Below are 16,953 nucleotides of genomic sequence, written 5' to 3' on the forward strand. Positions count from 1 at the left end.
ATGCATCAACAAAAAGCATATTATTCATGGAATTTTAACCACAGACAATAGTTACATATGGCAAAATTTACCAAAATTGCTACAGTTTCTATGTAATATTTACAGTTTGATTTGTTTTAGGAAATTTGCCTTAATATAGAAAATTTTATTGTCAAAGAGGGTAAAAATGTATTTTTAATCCAGATGTTCTATCACATTGGTAAAATTTCTTATCTTGCGTAAAATCGAATGCTGAACCTTCGGTATAAACAAATAAAGTTGTCAATTACTATTTACCGTTACTATTTTATAGTTATTTTAATTGTCAATAGATGTCTATAGCGACGTTTTCGCCTAGTTTCTAAGAAGACAACGAGCCTAGAATTAAATGTGACTATGAAGTATTGAAACTGCCAAATGAATCGAATAAGTTATAAATATGGGTTTATAATATAATATTAATGTAACTAAACATTTGAAAGGTATTAATTATGTTTCATCACTTTGTGACGAGGTTCGTTCGGTCCATTTTTTTTAGGGTCGCCGGCCGTCTTGCTGCTGCTCTTGTGGCGAGCCTGTCAAGTTTTCAACTACATTGCAACCGCCTTCTTTAATTTCTGGTAAAGTCTAGCTTCATTTTGGTGGATGTTTGTATATTCTCTAATTTCTTTGGTTAATCCAATTACGGCACTCTATTTAAACGTTTTTGTTATACTGTGTTGGTGTATCAGCTGTTGCTGCTTTGCCATTGAGGTTTGTAATCTTGGCCAATGTTCCCCATCATCGCCATGTAGAATTTGTTGCCCAAATTGGTCGTTCTTTATATTATACCGAAAGTAGGTAGTTGAGAACGTCGTTATTGCTAATAATTCCGAGAGCCTAATATTCCTAACTGGTCATGAGTTGTATTCCCTAGTGTTACCCTAGATATGCTGGCCATAAGTGCCATACTGCATTCATAGTGGGACTTCATAATGGTTAAGTGTTGTACGTGGGATAAGCATAATTTTAAGCTTAGCCCCATGACAGGTCAGTCAAATCAAGTCACATAACCAACTGATAATACTCAGTATATCAAGAGCATCGTTGGTTTATAAACAGTGCAGCGACCTTGGATTGAATTAATACCAATAAACACACATTGAATGACTAAAACAGCGTTTGAGTTCACCTGTTCCTTCGTTGAGAACGCGCCGCCGCGGGCTGATCAGCTGATAGTGACAGCTGGGCAGCCTGGGCTTCTGTCAGGAAGCCTAGAAGAAGAAGAAAAAGAAAAAAGTTCAATCCGTCAAAAAATGGAGAGAACATAATCAATATCTCTAAAATGTTCAATTTAATTTGTGTTATACTATATGTTTATGCACAAAAATTGAAGACATATCGAATATGTTAGGTACTTTCAGGACATTTTACTAATAATTTTTTAGGCTTGTTTTCCTCTTGCATAAGTGGCGTCGCTATAGACATCTATTGACAGTTAAAGTAACTACTGAAAATTAATGGTAACTGGCAACTTTTTTTGTTTACATTGAAGACACCTTTGATTTTAGGTAAGATATATGAAATTTTACCCTTGTCATATAAGAAATGCAAGGAAATACATTGTTATTTTCTTGGAAGTTAAAGTATATTAATTGGAAATACAACTTTCTACTGGAAGCGGCTGACATCTTGTGAAACCACCCATACCTAAGACATTGCTGCCATTGGAAGTGTTGTCATCAAAGCATTGTGGTATAGATATTCTTTAGAAATCACCAAATGGCCGAGTCCTAATCCCTGAAAAAACCAGAAAAAATGATAAAACGTATCTACATGTCTATCATATACTCTTTCTTCCATACAGGATGAAACTGCTACAACAATGCCCCCTCCCTCGCCTTGTTGCAGCCCAAAACAATCAGCTAACCACCAGGATCTAAATCACAGTTTTGTGTCAATTGAGGAACAACGGATATTTTGTGAAACAGGGCATATGATGCATGCCTTGGCCACCTGCCCACCTATGGGATTGCACTCCTTGGGCACTTAAAACATGTTATTTTGAGGTAATATTGGTAAAAATGTTCAAGTAAATCAACTTAATTAAAACCTACAAAAATATAATTAGTAAAATATGTCTTTCAATATTGCAACACACCCCAGCACTCACTAGAGATCAATTATCCCCCTCCCCTCTCTCTCTCTCTCTCTCTCTTCTTTGTATAAGGCAGTTACACACAGTAGCCCAAAAGAATGATTTAATTTGATACCTCCATACGGTTTGAGAGAATGACTAAATAGTGACACCACCACCCAGAGAGAGAGAGAGAGAGAGAGAAGAGAGAGAGAGAGAGAGAGAGAGAGAGAGAGAGAGAGAGAGAGAGAGCAATCCACTGGGAACTAGCTACACTTAAGCCTGTTTATTCATTCTTTCATAAGTTTGGTCTAAAACCTCAAAGGAATTTACTTCCGGAATGGTCATTAATATGCTCGGAAATTCGGAATGATTTATAACACTCACTGAATATTCTATGGATTAATGGAACCTCATAATGTATAATAATAATAATACAGTAAACATACGAAGGTAAACAGAAACAATACTACGTTTAAGGACTGAAGGGCTCATCTGAGAAATGGGGCAGACCCTCCTTCCAGCAAACGTCTTACTATTCATAGATCCGTCTAGATGGGAAAAAAAAAAAGGAATGAATTTATCGAAAACATATTTTACCACAGAAAAATTGTCTTTACCGTAAACAAGAGCAAACACAGGCAAAAATGAGAAGGAGCAGGGGAGCAGTTTCATAGGTACAGCCATGCTATTACTACTACTATCGCTACTTCTGCAATTTCTCAAGTTGTCAACAGGGAACCGTAACTAACACAGCTAAACGTTTCTCGTAATGTAAAGCTGCACTCTGGTAACTATTTCTTGACTTTTATGATAAAAATGCAGAAGAACTGCATACGCTTGGCCCATTTCATCACTCGCGACCTATTTAAATACTTATCCATCTCCTTCTAAGGCTAACAGTAATGGGACAGCCACTGTGGGAAAATGTTTATTCGGAGGGGAATATGAAAACTAATAAAATATATATACCTAGGGAAGCATCGTTACCTAACCTAGTGATTTAGTTACCGAGACCTACTATCTATTTGATCAGGAGCAAAAGTCTCTTACTAACCTAATCTACGGCGCCATAGTAAATCATAGTGTGATTAAAGGGATGCACCCAAGCAAACCTACTGGTTGGCGTTATGTCTCCCACCCAGCCTCACATGATCTAGGGCCTTTGAATTGTGAATAGGGTAAAAAACCGCACGGTACAGGGGTGGACCATGTACGATTAATGTGTACAACCCCAAGAAAAGTACATTATAACGCGTCCTGACACTGGAGTGGAGGTCTTTAGCTCCGTTTCTCACCAACAACAAGTCGCGTCTGATGCCCATCTCCGGTGTCAGGACGCGTTATAATGTACTTTTTTTGGGGTTGTACACATTGATCGTACATGGTCCACCCCTGTACCATGTGGTTTTTTACCCTAGTTACCGAGACCTACTATTTAATCAGGAGCAAAAGTCTCTTACTAACCTAATCAATGGCGCCATAAATCATAGTGTGATTAAAGGGATGCACCCAAACGTAAGCAAACCTACTGGTTGGCGTTATAAGTCTCCCACCCAGCCTCACATGATCTAGGGCCTTTAAACTGTGAATATATAGCCTGCCTACATACCTTGGTTATATGTTTTTGCCTTAACCTACCTTTACCTTAAGTTTAACCTACAGTCTGGCACTGGGGTTCCAATTTTTTTGTTAGGATTAAGGGAATTTATTGTTAGGATTAAGGGGAACATAGGCTAACTGGTAAATCCACTATTTTTCACAGAAATTAAGATCATATAAAAAATATCAGAAAATGTTATTTCACATTCAAAATTGCTAATTTCCTAGGCAATTATCATTTTTGGAATCAATATGTATGCATATACAGCACAGTTTTATGTTAGGTTATTTTAACCACTCAGGGAAACAAGCAGAAAACCTTATTCTATTTCATATTTAAAACCACTTACCTTCTAAGAAGGCTAATTGTTTTTACACCTCGCACTCATTCAAATTGGTTATAAGTATTGGGAGTAGGTATTTACGTCCCATTAGACAACATGCAAAAACTTGTGAGGGTAGAATAGGGTTATGTGAGTTTTCAAAAGTTTGTAATGGTTCAACACAAGTTGTAGCTAACACATGATTAACCAGCAAAGAAAGAATCATTTACTTTCAAACCAGAAATTATGCTATGCTGTTTTTCACTAAGGTTTTACTCTAAACTGGTGATAGGTTTTGATTCCTCATCTTCATTTATAAATAGTTGTGCACCAAGACGGGGAAAGGCAGATCAGCTGTATTTTGTTTCTTAAATTTCATATGATGTCTGTTTCTGTTTTATACCTGATGGGAAGACAGCACCTTATGAATTCCCTTATTTTTTTGTGAGATGAATACTGTACTGCAGGGTAATATAAGTCATTGTTTATCTTCTTGTAATTTTCAGTTTTGTTATTGTTACTGCATGATTGAGTTAGTAGTCCTGAGGTCTGTTTGATTTTGAGTGTAATAAGCTTTCACGAGAATTTTTTTTTTTCTTTCAGAAGCTCATGTGATTTCTGTCAAAAGATGGTGTGACAGCTTGAATGTTTATAATTATTTTGGACTCAAGAAAACAAGATGTCTTCTGGTAGTGGGCCCGAGGCTGCCGCCATTCAGGTCCTTACGCGAGCCGTTCAGCTTGACACAGAAAAGAAGTTTGCTGAAGCTTTAGCATGTTATGAACAAGGCATCAGATTGTTACTCCAGGCAGCTAAAGGTATTTTTTAAGTTTCATACAGTTGAAGTTAATTAAGTCGTGATGACTCTTGATGTCAAAAACCCTTTTGGCCTTATCACAATACTATACTGTATATTACAGAATCTTTTACCTTGTTATTAGTAATAACCTAATAATAGCATTGAAAAATGAATTAATTTTTTGTATAAATGACGCTTAATTTTTTTTAATATGTACTGTTCTATTAACTGCTGCATATTAATCATTTTGTGTAGAAGTGAAAGATGAAACCAAACGTAACCATTTCCGAAAGAAAACTGAAGAATATTTAGCACGCGCTGAAGCTATGAAAGAAGCTGTGAACAAGATACGTACGCTTGGACGCACTCACAAACAGGTGTCTTATTCAATTCTTTGCTTGTCTAACAAATGATTTGTCCTTCAAAGTCATTTAAAGTTTCATAATTATATATAATGTAATAAGTTTCCTTTGAATTATAGTGTGATGAATATGTTTTAAGTGTTCTAGTGTTGTGCAGCTGTGGCAGTATTAAAATGTGTAGATATTTTATTTAAACTTTATACCATAAACTAATATTACTGTATATAGTTTTTTTTAAAGTTTGTTATATCAAAGATTGTGATGATATTTCTATTTTACAGATTCAAATAGAAGATAATTCAACTGGCCACAGTTATGAAAGTATATTTGGGCCTCTAATTGACAAAACTCTCTCCTCTGTTGTAGTTGAAGATGCCTACATACGTTACACCCACCAGGCAAGGACTCTTAATGTTTTAGCAAATATTGTTAGTAAATATAATATATACTTAGTATTTATGTTACAAATCTGTTTCACTTGCTAAGATTATGGAACTTTTAATAATTTTTATGAGGTAATTTCTTTGGGATAATCTGTTGAGGACAAGTGTACTTAAAAAGAATGGCTTATTCTTATCTGTAGAGTCAGCGATATGTTATCCTATGCCTTTTGCAAGTTCAAAATTGATGTGCATGTAGCAGTGCATAACTGAATTTTAAAAAATTCATAGTTTACCTTAGAAACTGCTTTGTCAATGGACCTCTGTATTATCTGTAATGTACTATGTTGTTTTGTACATGAACTTCCCTGCCAGATATATACTTAGCTTAGGTCTCTGACGTCACGACAGAAAATTCAAAACTCGCGGCACACGCTACAGGTAGGTCAGGTGATCTACCTTACCCGCCGCTGGGTGGCGGGTGTAAGAACCAGTCCCCCTTTCTTGTCAGATTATTTTCTGTCGCCGGCTGGACAACACCTGTTGTTCAGTCCTTACGATAGTTAAATTCTTTCTCGTTGCCGACGAATTGGATTTTGGTGAAGTACCCTTTGTTTGTTGGCTTGGCATACGCTTTTTGGATTGTTATTTGGATTTTTCTTTTGGCTTTTTCTTAGAATTAATAATCATGGATGATTCTGAAGTTAAGAAACCTAGTTTATTTAGGGTTTGTTCAGTGAAGGAATGTAAAGTTAGACTTCCTAAAGCTGCATTAGATCCTCACTCTGTATGTACGTCTTGTAGAGGGAATGAATGCTCTTTTATTAACCCTTGCAAAGAGTGTGAGAATTTGGATGAGGATGGTTTGGAAGGTCTCTTTCTCTTATGTGAGAAAGTAGAGAAGGATAGGGCGCGCAAGGCTTCTTCAAGGAGCTCTAGTAGATCGAGGGTGAGTGAGATTGACGCTGAGAACCCTGTAGTAGTAGTTCCTTCTCCAGTTTCAGCCCCTGCGCCCAGCGTTGAACCCGAGATTCGTTTTCGGAAGTTCCTTCCGGGAGAGCCTCGATCAGGAGTAAGGAGAGCCTCGCTCGCTCTCGAACAAGGTAAGAGTGATAGTGCAAGTGATCAGTGCAGTGCCCTAGTGAAGTGGAGGGTGCGTCTGACCGGCTCACTAATGCTTCCAGGCCTAGACCTCTTCCAGACTCCCAGACCCAGTGGAGGAGGAAAGTCGAAAGCCCGCAGGAAGGTTAGGGAGAACCCCCACGGTCAGGCGTCCCCTTGGCAGATCCTGTTGCTCGTTCCCAGGCTGCCTTGGATCGAACCAAGAAGGAGTTATTGCGCCAGTGCTTCTCGTCATCTTCGTCGCCTTCTCCTAAGCGTAGATGGAGCGCCTCGGAGTCGTCTTGCCCTCTCAAGAGGCCCTGGAAAGCTCCTTGCGCCCTTCCTTCCAGCCCTGAATCCTTCGCGGAAGAGCCAGAAGTGGAACGCAAGAGAGCCAAGAATTCTTCTGTTTACGCTTCTCCTGTTCGGTCTCGGACTTCGTCTCCTGTAGAGGAATTTAAGAGATCTCCTGCGCGCATCCTGGCGGGTCTGCAAGCGCAGATTGCGGCTTTAGCTGATTCTATTGCCGGGACTTCTCATCGTCGGAAAGACGCCTCGCTTCCGGTGAAGAAGTCTAAGAACGTCCCTTCTGCTAGCTCTCCTCCGGCTAGAGAAGTTTTTGAACCTCGTAGCAGGAAGTCAGAAGTGCAGACTGAAGTTCGGGATCAAATCTCCGAGTAGGATCCCTCTCTTTCCAGCAAGAGTTTGAGCATGTCAGGCGTAAGGAGCCGGACAGGCTCTCTTCTCAGGATTTCCGCTCCTCTTCAGTTAGGCGTCAAGAGCTTGACAGACGTCAAGAGCCTCGTTATCGTCAGGAGCGAAGGAAGAGTTCTTCGCCTGGTTGCCGCTCTCCTTTTGACGGACGCTCGGAGCCTAGTAGGCGCCAAGGGCTTCGGACAGGGACTCCTCCGTGGATGTTTTCTCTCCCCGTGGCAGGCGTCAAGAGCTGGTAGGGGTTTGGAGTCTGATAGGCACCAAGAGCCTGGCAGGCGTTTTGAGGAGGGCAGGCGCCAAGAGCCTAGCAGGCGCAGAGAGCCTGATAGGCGCTCTCCCTTGTCCAGGCGCTCTTCTGTGGAATTAGACTTTGTTTCCGACAGGCGAGCTTCCACTAGTAGGGCGCTCTCCTAGCAGGCGCTCCCCTAGTAGGCGCTCTCTGGTAGGCGCTCCCCAAGTAGGCGCTCTCCTAGTAGGCTCTCTCCAAGTAGGGCGCTCTCCTAGTAAGGGCGCTCTCCAGGTAGGCGCTCTCCTGGTAGGCGTTCTCCTAGTAGGCGCTCTCCTTTTAGCGCTCTCCCAGTGGACATTCTCCCAGTAGGCGCTCTCCGAACAGGCGCTCTCCAAGTAATAGCTCTCCTCCTGGTAGTAGAGCTTCTAAACGTCATTCTTCTGAGGAATACCTTGGGGATTCTGAGGAAGATTTGCCCAAGGATGCTTCAGTTTCTTCATACAAGAGACTGACCGACCTCCTCTTGCAAGATTTTGGGGAGTCTCTTTCGGCCGTTGCTCCTCCGTCACCTCCGTCCTTATTTTCAACGACCAATACGTCTAAGAAGTCTTCAGTCGTTAAGATGAAACCGACAGTGTCGATGAAGAAGGCTCTTAAGAATTTTGACGACTGGTTGCTTTCCAAGGAAGAGAAAGGCAAGACCGTATTTTCTTTTCCCCCGTCCAAACTTACGGGTAAGATGGGGTTCTGGTACGAGTCAGGAGAGCCCTTGGGTCTGACTCTTCCCTCTTCAGCAGACTCGGGCTTCTCTTCGTTGGTTGATTTCCGCACGTCGCTCGGCGCTTAATTCTGCGAAGACGACGTGGGGTATGAGCGAGTTGGATCACCTTCTGAAGGAATGTTCCGAGTCTTAGAGGTTTTTAACTTTCTTGACTGGACCCTTGGAGTCATGGCTAAGAGGACTCAAGATCAAGACACTCTTTCACCTGAAGACCTTCACGGAGTGCTGTCTTGTATGGACAAGGCAGTGAGAGACGGATCCGGGGAGATTGCTTCCCTTTTTGGCGCAGGAGTAGTAAAGAAGAGGGCCGTTTTCTGCTCCTTTCTTACCAAGGTCTGTCTCTCATGCACAGAGAGCTTCCTTGTTTGTATTCCCAACTTTCTCCGCAACTCTTCCGAAGAAGATAATTAATGACATCTCCAGCTCGTTGTCAGCAAAAGCGACGCAGGATATGCTGGCTCGCTCAGCTAGAATACCGAAACCTTCGTTCCAACAGAAAACGAAGAAGGAAACTCAGACTAGGCAAGAGCCCTTTCGAGGAGGTCCTTCGTCCTGCTCTTCTTCCTCCAGAGGTTCGAGACCACCCAGAAGAGGAAAGACCTTCTCTCGTCTATTAGGGCCAAGAAGTAGCTCGCCTGTCCTCCAGACACTGTAGGTGCCAGACTTCTGAACTTTGCGGATGTCTGGGCACGGAAGGGGGTGGACAACTGGTCCCTCGCTATCATCAAGAGGGATACCTCATTCCCTTTATCTTGAGACCACCTTTGACCACCACTCCAAGGGAACTGGTGGCCAAATACAAAGACCCTCTAATGAATCAAGCCCTCGCTCTAGCAGTAGAGCTGATGTTGGAGAAAGAGGCAATAGAGATGGTACAGGACCCTCTTTCCGCGGGTTTCTACAACCGTCTGTTCTTAGTTCCCAAGAACTCAGGAGGATGGAGGCCGGTTTCTGGACGTAAGCGCCCTGAATGTCTTTGTGAAGAAGAGGAAGTTCGCTATGGAGACGACTTCATCAGTCTTAGCAGCTCTTCGTCCCGGGGACTGGATGGTCACTGGACCTTCAGGACGCTTACTTCCACATGCCGATCCATCCTTCTTCACGCAAATTTCTAAGATTCATGTGGGGAGGGAACGTTTTTCAGTTCAGGGCCCTATGCTTCAGCCTTTCCACAGCCCCCCAAGTCTTCACTGGGCTGATGAAGAACGTTGCTCAGTGGCTTCATCTCGAGGGAGTGAGGATTTCCCTCTACTTGGACGATTGGCTAATCAGGGCCAAGTCCAAGGAGAAATGTCTGGAGGACTTACGATTAACGCTGAATCTAGCAGCTTCTCTGGGTTTGCTAGTGAATTTCGAGAAGTCACAGCTAATCCCCAGTCAAGAGCGTATCTATCTGGGGATTCTGATGGCTTCTCAGGTTTTTCGGGCATATCCTTCCCCAGAGAGGATAACCCGAGGTTCAGAGAAGGTAGCAATCTTTCTAGAGAAAGATGTATGCACAGCGAGGGAGTGGATGAGTCTGTTGGGGACACTCTCCTCGCTGGAGCAATTCGTTTCTCTAGGGAGGTTGCACCTCAGACCCCTACAGTTCTTCCTGACGAGGAACTGGAACCGAAGATCTCAAGGTCTAGACTTTGCGTTCAAGATCTCGCAAGAGATAAAGGAGGATCTACGTTGGTGGCTAGACCCTCTCCTGTTCAAGGAGAGGGTCTAGCAGGAGAGGGTCTTGCAGGTTCGGAACCCCAGCCTAGTGTTATATGCGGACGCATCGGACATAGGTTGGGGAGCTACTCTCGGGTCGAGAGAAGTGTCAGGCACCTGGATGGGGGATCAGGTGTCCTGGCACATCAACAAGAAAGAGCTAACAGCAATTTGGTTCGCTCTCAAAACCTTCGAACCCCTCGTAAAGGGAAAGTCAGTTCAGATCAACTCGGACAACACTACAGCCCTGGCTTACATTCGGAAACAGGGGGGGACTCACTCTTTCTCCCTGTACAAGACAGCGAGATCGCTCCTCCTGTGGTCGGAGGAGAAGATAAGTCTTCTCACCAGGTTCGTACAGGGAGAAAGAAATGTCAGAGCGGATCTGCTAAGCAGAAGGAATCAAGTCCTTCCCTCAGAGTGGACTCTGCACTCAGACGTATGCCAGGAGCTGTGGAGGACGTGGGGCAGGCCCCATCTCGATCTATTTGCGACCTCCAGGAATGCGAGGATAGATCTATACTGCTCCCCTATTGCGGACCCAAGAGCAGTGGCAATAGATGCATTCCTGATGGATTGGAAAAACCTGGATCTTTACGCATTCCTGCCTTTCAAGATTCTAGGGGAAACGCTAAGGAAGTTCGCAGCTTCAGAGGGAGCAAGGATGACTTTGATAGCTCCGTTCTGGCCTGCCCAGGACTGGTTCACAGAGGTACTGGAATGGCTGGTGGATGTTCCAAGATCCCTACCACTAAGAGTCGATCTGCTCAAACAGCCCCACTTCGACAGGTTTCACAAAAACCTCCCCGCTCTCAGTCTGACTGGATTCAGACTATCAAGAGTCTCGTCAGAGCTAAGGGCTTTTCGGCAAAGTCTGCAAGGGCTATTGCCAATGCACGTAGACTTTCCACATCTAGAGTCTACCAGTCGAAGTGGGACGTTTTTCGACGTTGGTGCAGGACTCATAAAGTTTCCTCCTCTAGTACCTCTGTGACTCAGATAGCAGATTTCCTTATCTTCCTGAGGGAAAAATGCGGGTTAGTAGTCTCCACCATCAAGGGCTACAGGAGCATGCTTTCCTCAGTTTTTCGTCATAGAGGATTAAACATATCCGAAGACAAGGACCTCCATGACTTAATCAGATCATTTGAGACGGTTAAAAGAACCTCCTACTTAGTTCCTAGCTGGAATCTAGACGTCATGCTGCTCTTTCTGAGGTCCTCAAGATTCGAAGCTCCCCATACAGCTTCGTTCAGAGACCTTTCGATGAAAACTCTTTTTCTCTGTGCGTTAGCTTCAGCGAAGAGAGTCAGCGAGCTGCAGGCTCTAGAAGGTGAGGTAGGTTTTCAAGGAGGATCCGCGTTTTGCTCTTTTCTTCTGGCTTTCCTAGCCAAGAATGAAAACCCTTCTTCACCATGGCCCAGGAGCTTCGAAATTAAAAGCTTGTCCTCCTCAGTTGGGACAGAAGAGGAGAGATCTCTTTGCCCGGTGAGAAGCCTGAAATTTTATCTTCAAAGGAAGAGAAGACTTGCTGCTAATGAGAGCAATCTCTGGTGCTCTGTAAGGGACCCCAGTAGGCCCTTATCAAAAAATGCCCTCTCATTCTTTATCAGGAATGTTGTTAGAGAAGCCCACACATCGTGCAGTCAGCAACAGTTTAGTCTTCTGAAAGTCAAGGCGCACGAAGTGAGGGCCATCGTGACGTCTTTGGTTTTCAAGAAGAATATGTCTTTACAAAACCTCATGAAGGCCACTTTTTGGAGGTGTGAATCAGTCTTCTCCAATCCCTACCTAAAAGACGTATCGATTACGTATGAAAAGTGTTTTGGGCTAGGCCCTTACGTATCGGCGGATTCAGTGCTGGGGCAGGAAGCTGAAACACATCCTTTTTAATCTTTTTCCCTGTTAGTTTTTAATTTGCAGTTTTTGGTTGTACGAAGGAGGTTGCAGGAGGCAGCTCCTTCTTTCGTATACTAATATTAGTAATTGGTTAGGTGATCGGTTGTGCTTGAGGCTCCTTGCGGTTGGTAGTGATAGGCTCTGGCATGTAAGCGGGTTGATCCCCATTGACCAGACCCTGTTTGGATTCTGCCAAGTAAGTGGACTCAGTTCCCATTGGTAGACCCAAAGAGTTCTTCAGCTATAGGTCACGCCCTCGCTGAGACTCTTTAGGCAACGCAGACTAATAGACAGTAACTATGAAGTCTTCTGCCTAATTCAGGTAAGAACCAAGGGTTTATTTTTATTCCTTTAACATGTGTTGTCCCCACTTTCTAGGTGAGTATGTGTCTATTTCCCTCCACCAAGGGTGTCAATCAGCTAAGTATATATCTGGCAGGGAAGTTCATGTACAAAAATGATATTGTTAGTATACAATAAAGTTTTGTACATACTTACCTGGCAGATATATACGATTGATGGCCCGCCCAGCCTCCCCTCAGGAGACAGGTGGAAGAAAATAATCTGACAAGAAAGGGGGACTGGTTCTTACACCCGCCACCCAGCGGCGGGTAAGGTAGATCACCTGACCTACCTGTAGCGTGTGCCGCGAGTTTTGAATTTTCTGTCGTGACGTCAGAGACCTAAGCTAAGTATATATCTGCCAGGTAAGTATGTACAAAACTTTATTGTATACTAACAATATCATATTTACTGAAATTACCTAGTTTAGTAAATTAGCTGATGTAATTATTTACTTACAGATTTATAACTTTCTTCAGTTCTGTGAGCTCTTAGTGCATAAAGCTGAGTGCTTGCGGTCCATTTGTCTCCAAACCACGCGTGATCCTAACCCGGCAGAACATAAGTAAGCAGAATCTGTACTTGTGGCTTTCTTGGAATCTCATCTGTTAAAATTGAAAAAAAATTACAAAATAAATAGTTAATAGTACAGTGTATATATATTTGTGTTAGGTAAAAATAGTCTTAATGAATAAATATAAAAGAGGGTCATTCAGGTGCAATATGCGTTGAGAACATTATGCTGAACGATCCTAAGTTATCAAGCCTTACAAGACAAGATTACCTGTCCTAGTGCTTTTAATTTACTTAGTTCTTATGATGAAATTATAAAAACAAAGTTAATTTATTATTGTGCTATTAGACAAAGCCATTAGAAGTTATAGTTTATAAAAGAAACTGCTATCTCTTTTATAAACATAATGATATAGTATGTAGTTATAGTTTATAAAAGAGACTGCTATCTCTTTTATAAATGTAATGATATCATAGATATTAGCAAATATTTTTTATTAATGATCTATTAGCAAATACTTTTTATTAATGAAGTTAGTTTGTTTAAACTTGTGCCCTTGTAATATATACCGTATTATTTTCATACAAATCCAATTAGAATTAGCCTCATAAGCAGTTTTTATTTGACTCCTAATTTGATTTGAAATAAATAGCAAAATAGAAAGCGATAGTGAGAACCAGATCAGTACAAATATAAAAAAAAACATGCAAACTACAACCTGGTATTGTATAACGACTATTGCCAATCAGACATAGGAATGTACAACAACATACTAAAATTTAAAATTACCTGTATCAAGTAAGATAAACTATGCTGGTATGTTAAAATTTTGTATGAGAAATAACTTTGTTGATTTTAAGAATTTTTTCAGAACTCAGCATCAGAGATTAGAAGAGATTGGAGCATCTCTGGCAAAGCACAATGTTAAGTTATCCATTGAATATTCTGACTCTATTCATGACCGAGAAATCAGGTAAGCATTGGTTTCTTTGATGCATGGTTTTATTAATAGCATTTAAAAACCAAAGTTTTACAAATGCCAATTACTATTTCATGTTAGACTAAAAGTGTTTACTCTAGAACTGACATTGATTGCAAATTTTTTACACTCCTTGAAGTGACAGCATTTGTTAGGCCTTATCATCTGTGTAGGGGTTACTGTTATTCAATATGTCATTCAGTCACGGCTTGTGTATAATCTTGTGGTAACCATGTGACTACAGTAGGAATATATGTTGCATAAAAACTAATCCAGATCACTGAATAAAACGTCTGGATTCTCATTGGGCTGGCCCAAAAGACATATTGAATAACAATCTAACCTTTGAGTTTTAGAGAGTTAAAGCTGAACGCATGTGGGAAGACAGTAAAGGATAAAAAATTGAAAACAAAGGCACAGAATCTACATTAATGCTTACAGTTCTCTGTGCATGACACTGTAAGTACTCCTGTAGCCCCATTTGAGTTGATTCTGTGTAGTGGTATCTTCAGGTACTTTTTCCCAGGTTAATTCTTTTTAGGTCCACACCTCACCTATAGTTTTGGTACAGTTAATTTCACCAGGATGCAAGATGGTACTGCTAGACAATTGGTAATTATCCAGTGAAGTTTTTTAAGCTCAGATGTTTTACCTGTCATCAGCCTCTGTCTTAGAAATTTGCAGTCAAATGCAGGATGTCTTTGTTCAGCAATACCATGCTAACACAGTAATTTTTCCTTATAATTTCAGATTTGACAATGGCTGGATTATCAAGATTGGACGAGGACTTGACTATTTTAAAAGGCCCGAGTCAAAGTTTTCAATAGGCTGGTCAAATCACCACTTTCGAAAGTGTCACCAGACAACTGTAGACATATTTCATCAACAGACTGTGAGATAAGAATTCCCCAGTTTATCTGCCTTCGATTCTGCAGATTAGAAAGTGCCTTGTATTTTATATCAGTGATTACAAGAATGCATTTTATTACCACTCCGTAGAACAGTCTTAAATCTCATGTTCAATTTCATAGATTTCATTTATACATTGAGATTCAGAGGTACTATAATATAGTGTAGGGAAATAAATGGACTGTGATAAGAAAAGGCTTCAATGAGATGTATTGTTATCCCTGTTTCATCCAAGGTGAACATTTTTCCTTTAGATAATTTTAGGTTAGCTTTTACTGACGGTATCACAAAACCTGATCTCATAGTATAGTGCTGGCACGGGTTTAGAAAAACTTGTTTTTTAAAGGGCCTTCACCTCTAGATATATTTTAAAGAACTCTATACTGGAACACAATGAAATGGTGATTTTCTTGCCACATTACAAATACAGTAGTAACTGTACTCATATGTTGCAGTGAATGCATGAACATATGTATGATGAATTATTAGGGCACTTTTAAACTTGACTTGAAGAGTTGTGATGATGAAGAGATCAAATTCTTACCCTAAAAGATTTTTACAGTAACAAAATGAATTGTATCGATATCAAAGTTTCAAGTAGTATTTTCGTACATGCTCAACCTGACCAATAAAGTTCCATTGACACTGCATTAAACTTTGGTGTAACAGAATATATTCACGCTCACATTTATCCCACAATAAATTAAGGTTTGCACAGTTAAAAAGTGAAATATAGTGTTAAGTACCAGTATTATTAAAGTATAACAGTGATTAATTCTGATTATGAATGGGTTACGTTCTACATACATAACATTTAATTTCCCCTTACAATTTAGAGGGCAAGGAAATTAATGGTGTGCCATATAATATGATTGTTAAAGTATGGTCAAGTGTACAAATTTAGCCTGCTGACTATACCACATGTGATTTTTGTTATGCCTAGCAGGTCCAACCATGAGACATCAATTTAAAATAGTGTGGTTTCATAACTAGTTTAGTGTAGATATTAGATCAGTTTAACAAAATGTATTTCTATTTATTTTGAAATTTCTATTTCCCATTGCAAAGATAGTGTAGGGAGATCTAAAACTGAATACAATTAGCTGACAAGTAAAATCAAATACAAAAAGTTGTATCATTTGTTATTAGTACCCTGTGATTGATACACTTGAAAGATGTCTAGAAAAGGCGTCAGAAGTAATAATACAGTACATACCAGGCATCCTTTCTACTTATAACTGGCTATATTATCCACATAGGCTAGTTTGAGAAGTTCTTACAACTGCCCAAGTTCATTCGTAAGATTATACTCTATTTCAAGTAACGATAATGTGTTTCGATGATGTAATGATAAATCTTTCATGTACCCTGCCACACAAATATAGAACAATAATGTGTTAGCAGGCCTAAAATCTCATATCAGAAATGAACGCAGTAGTACATTAGGCTTATACTTATTGTTTAGGTAGGCAACTGTCATTATTATTATTCAGAAAAATGAATACTTTGGGAGAGCAGACCCATGGCATGGTTAAAAATGAAAGTTTCACTGTTTGTTTTTCTTTACCATCTAGATAATAACAGATAAGAAACTTAATAATAACCTATAGCTGGGAGAGAGTGAAAATCAAGGAAAAGAGGGCTATTCATAATTTTTCAAGAACATGCTTCCCAGAATAGGGATGCATTTTATATGATGGAAAATATGGTATTTATGTTACCTGAGATCTAAGGATTACAAAGTCATAGGTTTCTTAATCTTTTATCATAGTAAAAATACTACATGTGCTTGTAGGACTGTTTTTTATAATTTTTTAACTAAATATAGGAAGGGTGTCTCTGTCTTTAATGTCATGAGAATTGATAATAAACTTTGTGACGAGCAAGTTCTAGTTTCATTATGGATCCTAATTAAGTATATAATAGAAATTGCAAAGAGTTACTTTTAGGATATGCATTTTTGCAGTGTCGTATCCAAAGGGGTTATTGTTTGTCCTTGCACATTTTCAGCTGGAGATATAGCTTGGTTATGCCTAGACTCAGAGTGGTTTTGATTCTAGCAAAGGTAGAGTCCTTGATGTTGCAGGTAACTGAGAGAATTTAAAAAAGGCTAGGACAATAGTGGTATCTCTGAGATGAGTGTTTATCCTCAGTGTCCAGATGGTCACCAGTCCATTTCTAACATCGTAAGAGCAATATATAGCAACCGTTGTGTGGTTCAGA

General features: G+C 40.5%; 1 protein-coding gene across 2 annotated transcripts; it reads left to right on the forward strand.

Moving 5' to 3' along the window:
- The first annotated feature begins 546 nt into the window (after positions 1 to 546).
- On the forward strand, positions 547 to 16,616 carry LOC135208830 (MIT domain-containing protein 1-like). Of its 2 annotated transcripts, none has more exons than XM_064241392.1 (7): positions 547 to 599; positions 4,624 to 4,838; positions 5,075 to 5,196; positions 5,463 to 5,579; positions 12,790 to 12,893; positions 13,714 to 13,815; positions 14,572 to 16,616. In XM_064241392.1, exons 2-7 carry the CDS (start codon positions 4,700 to 4,702, stop codon positions 14,720 to 14,722), a joined length of 735 nt encoding a protein of 244 aa, XP_064097462.1. In that variant the 5' UTR covers positions 547 to 599; positions 4,624 to 4,699; the 3' UTR covers positions 14,723 to 16,616. The 2 variants fall into 2 exon arrangements, with proteins under 2 accessions (XP_064097462.1, XP_064097461.1); XM_064241391.1 differs by lacking the exon at positions 547 to 599 and adding an exon at positions 2,772 to 2,885.
- The last annotated feature ends 337 nt before the right edge of the window (positions 16,617 to 16,953 follow it).

Source organism: Macrobrachium nipponense, chromosome 35 (assembly GCF_015104395.2).
Source record: "Macrobrachium nipponense isolate FS-2020 chromosome 35, ASM1510439v2, whole genome shotgun sequence".
In the NCBI taxonomy this organism is placed as follows: Eukaryota; Metazoa; Arthropoda; class Malacostraca; order Decapoda; family Palaemonidae; genus Macrobrachium; species Macrobrachium nipponense.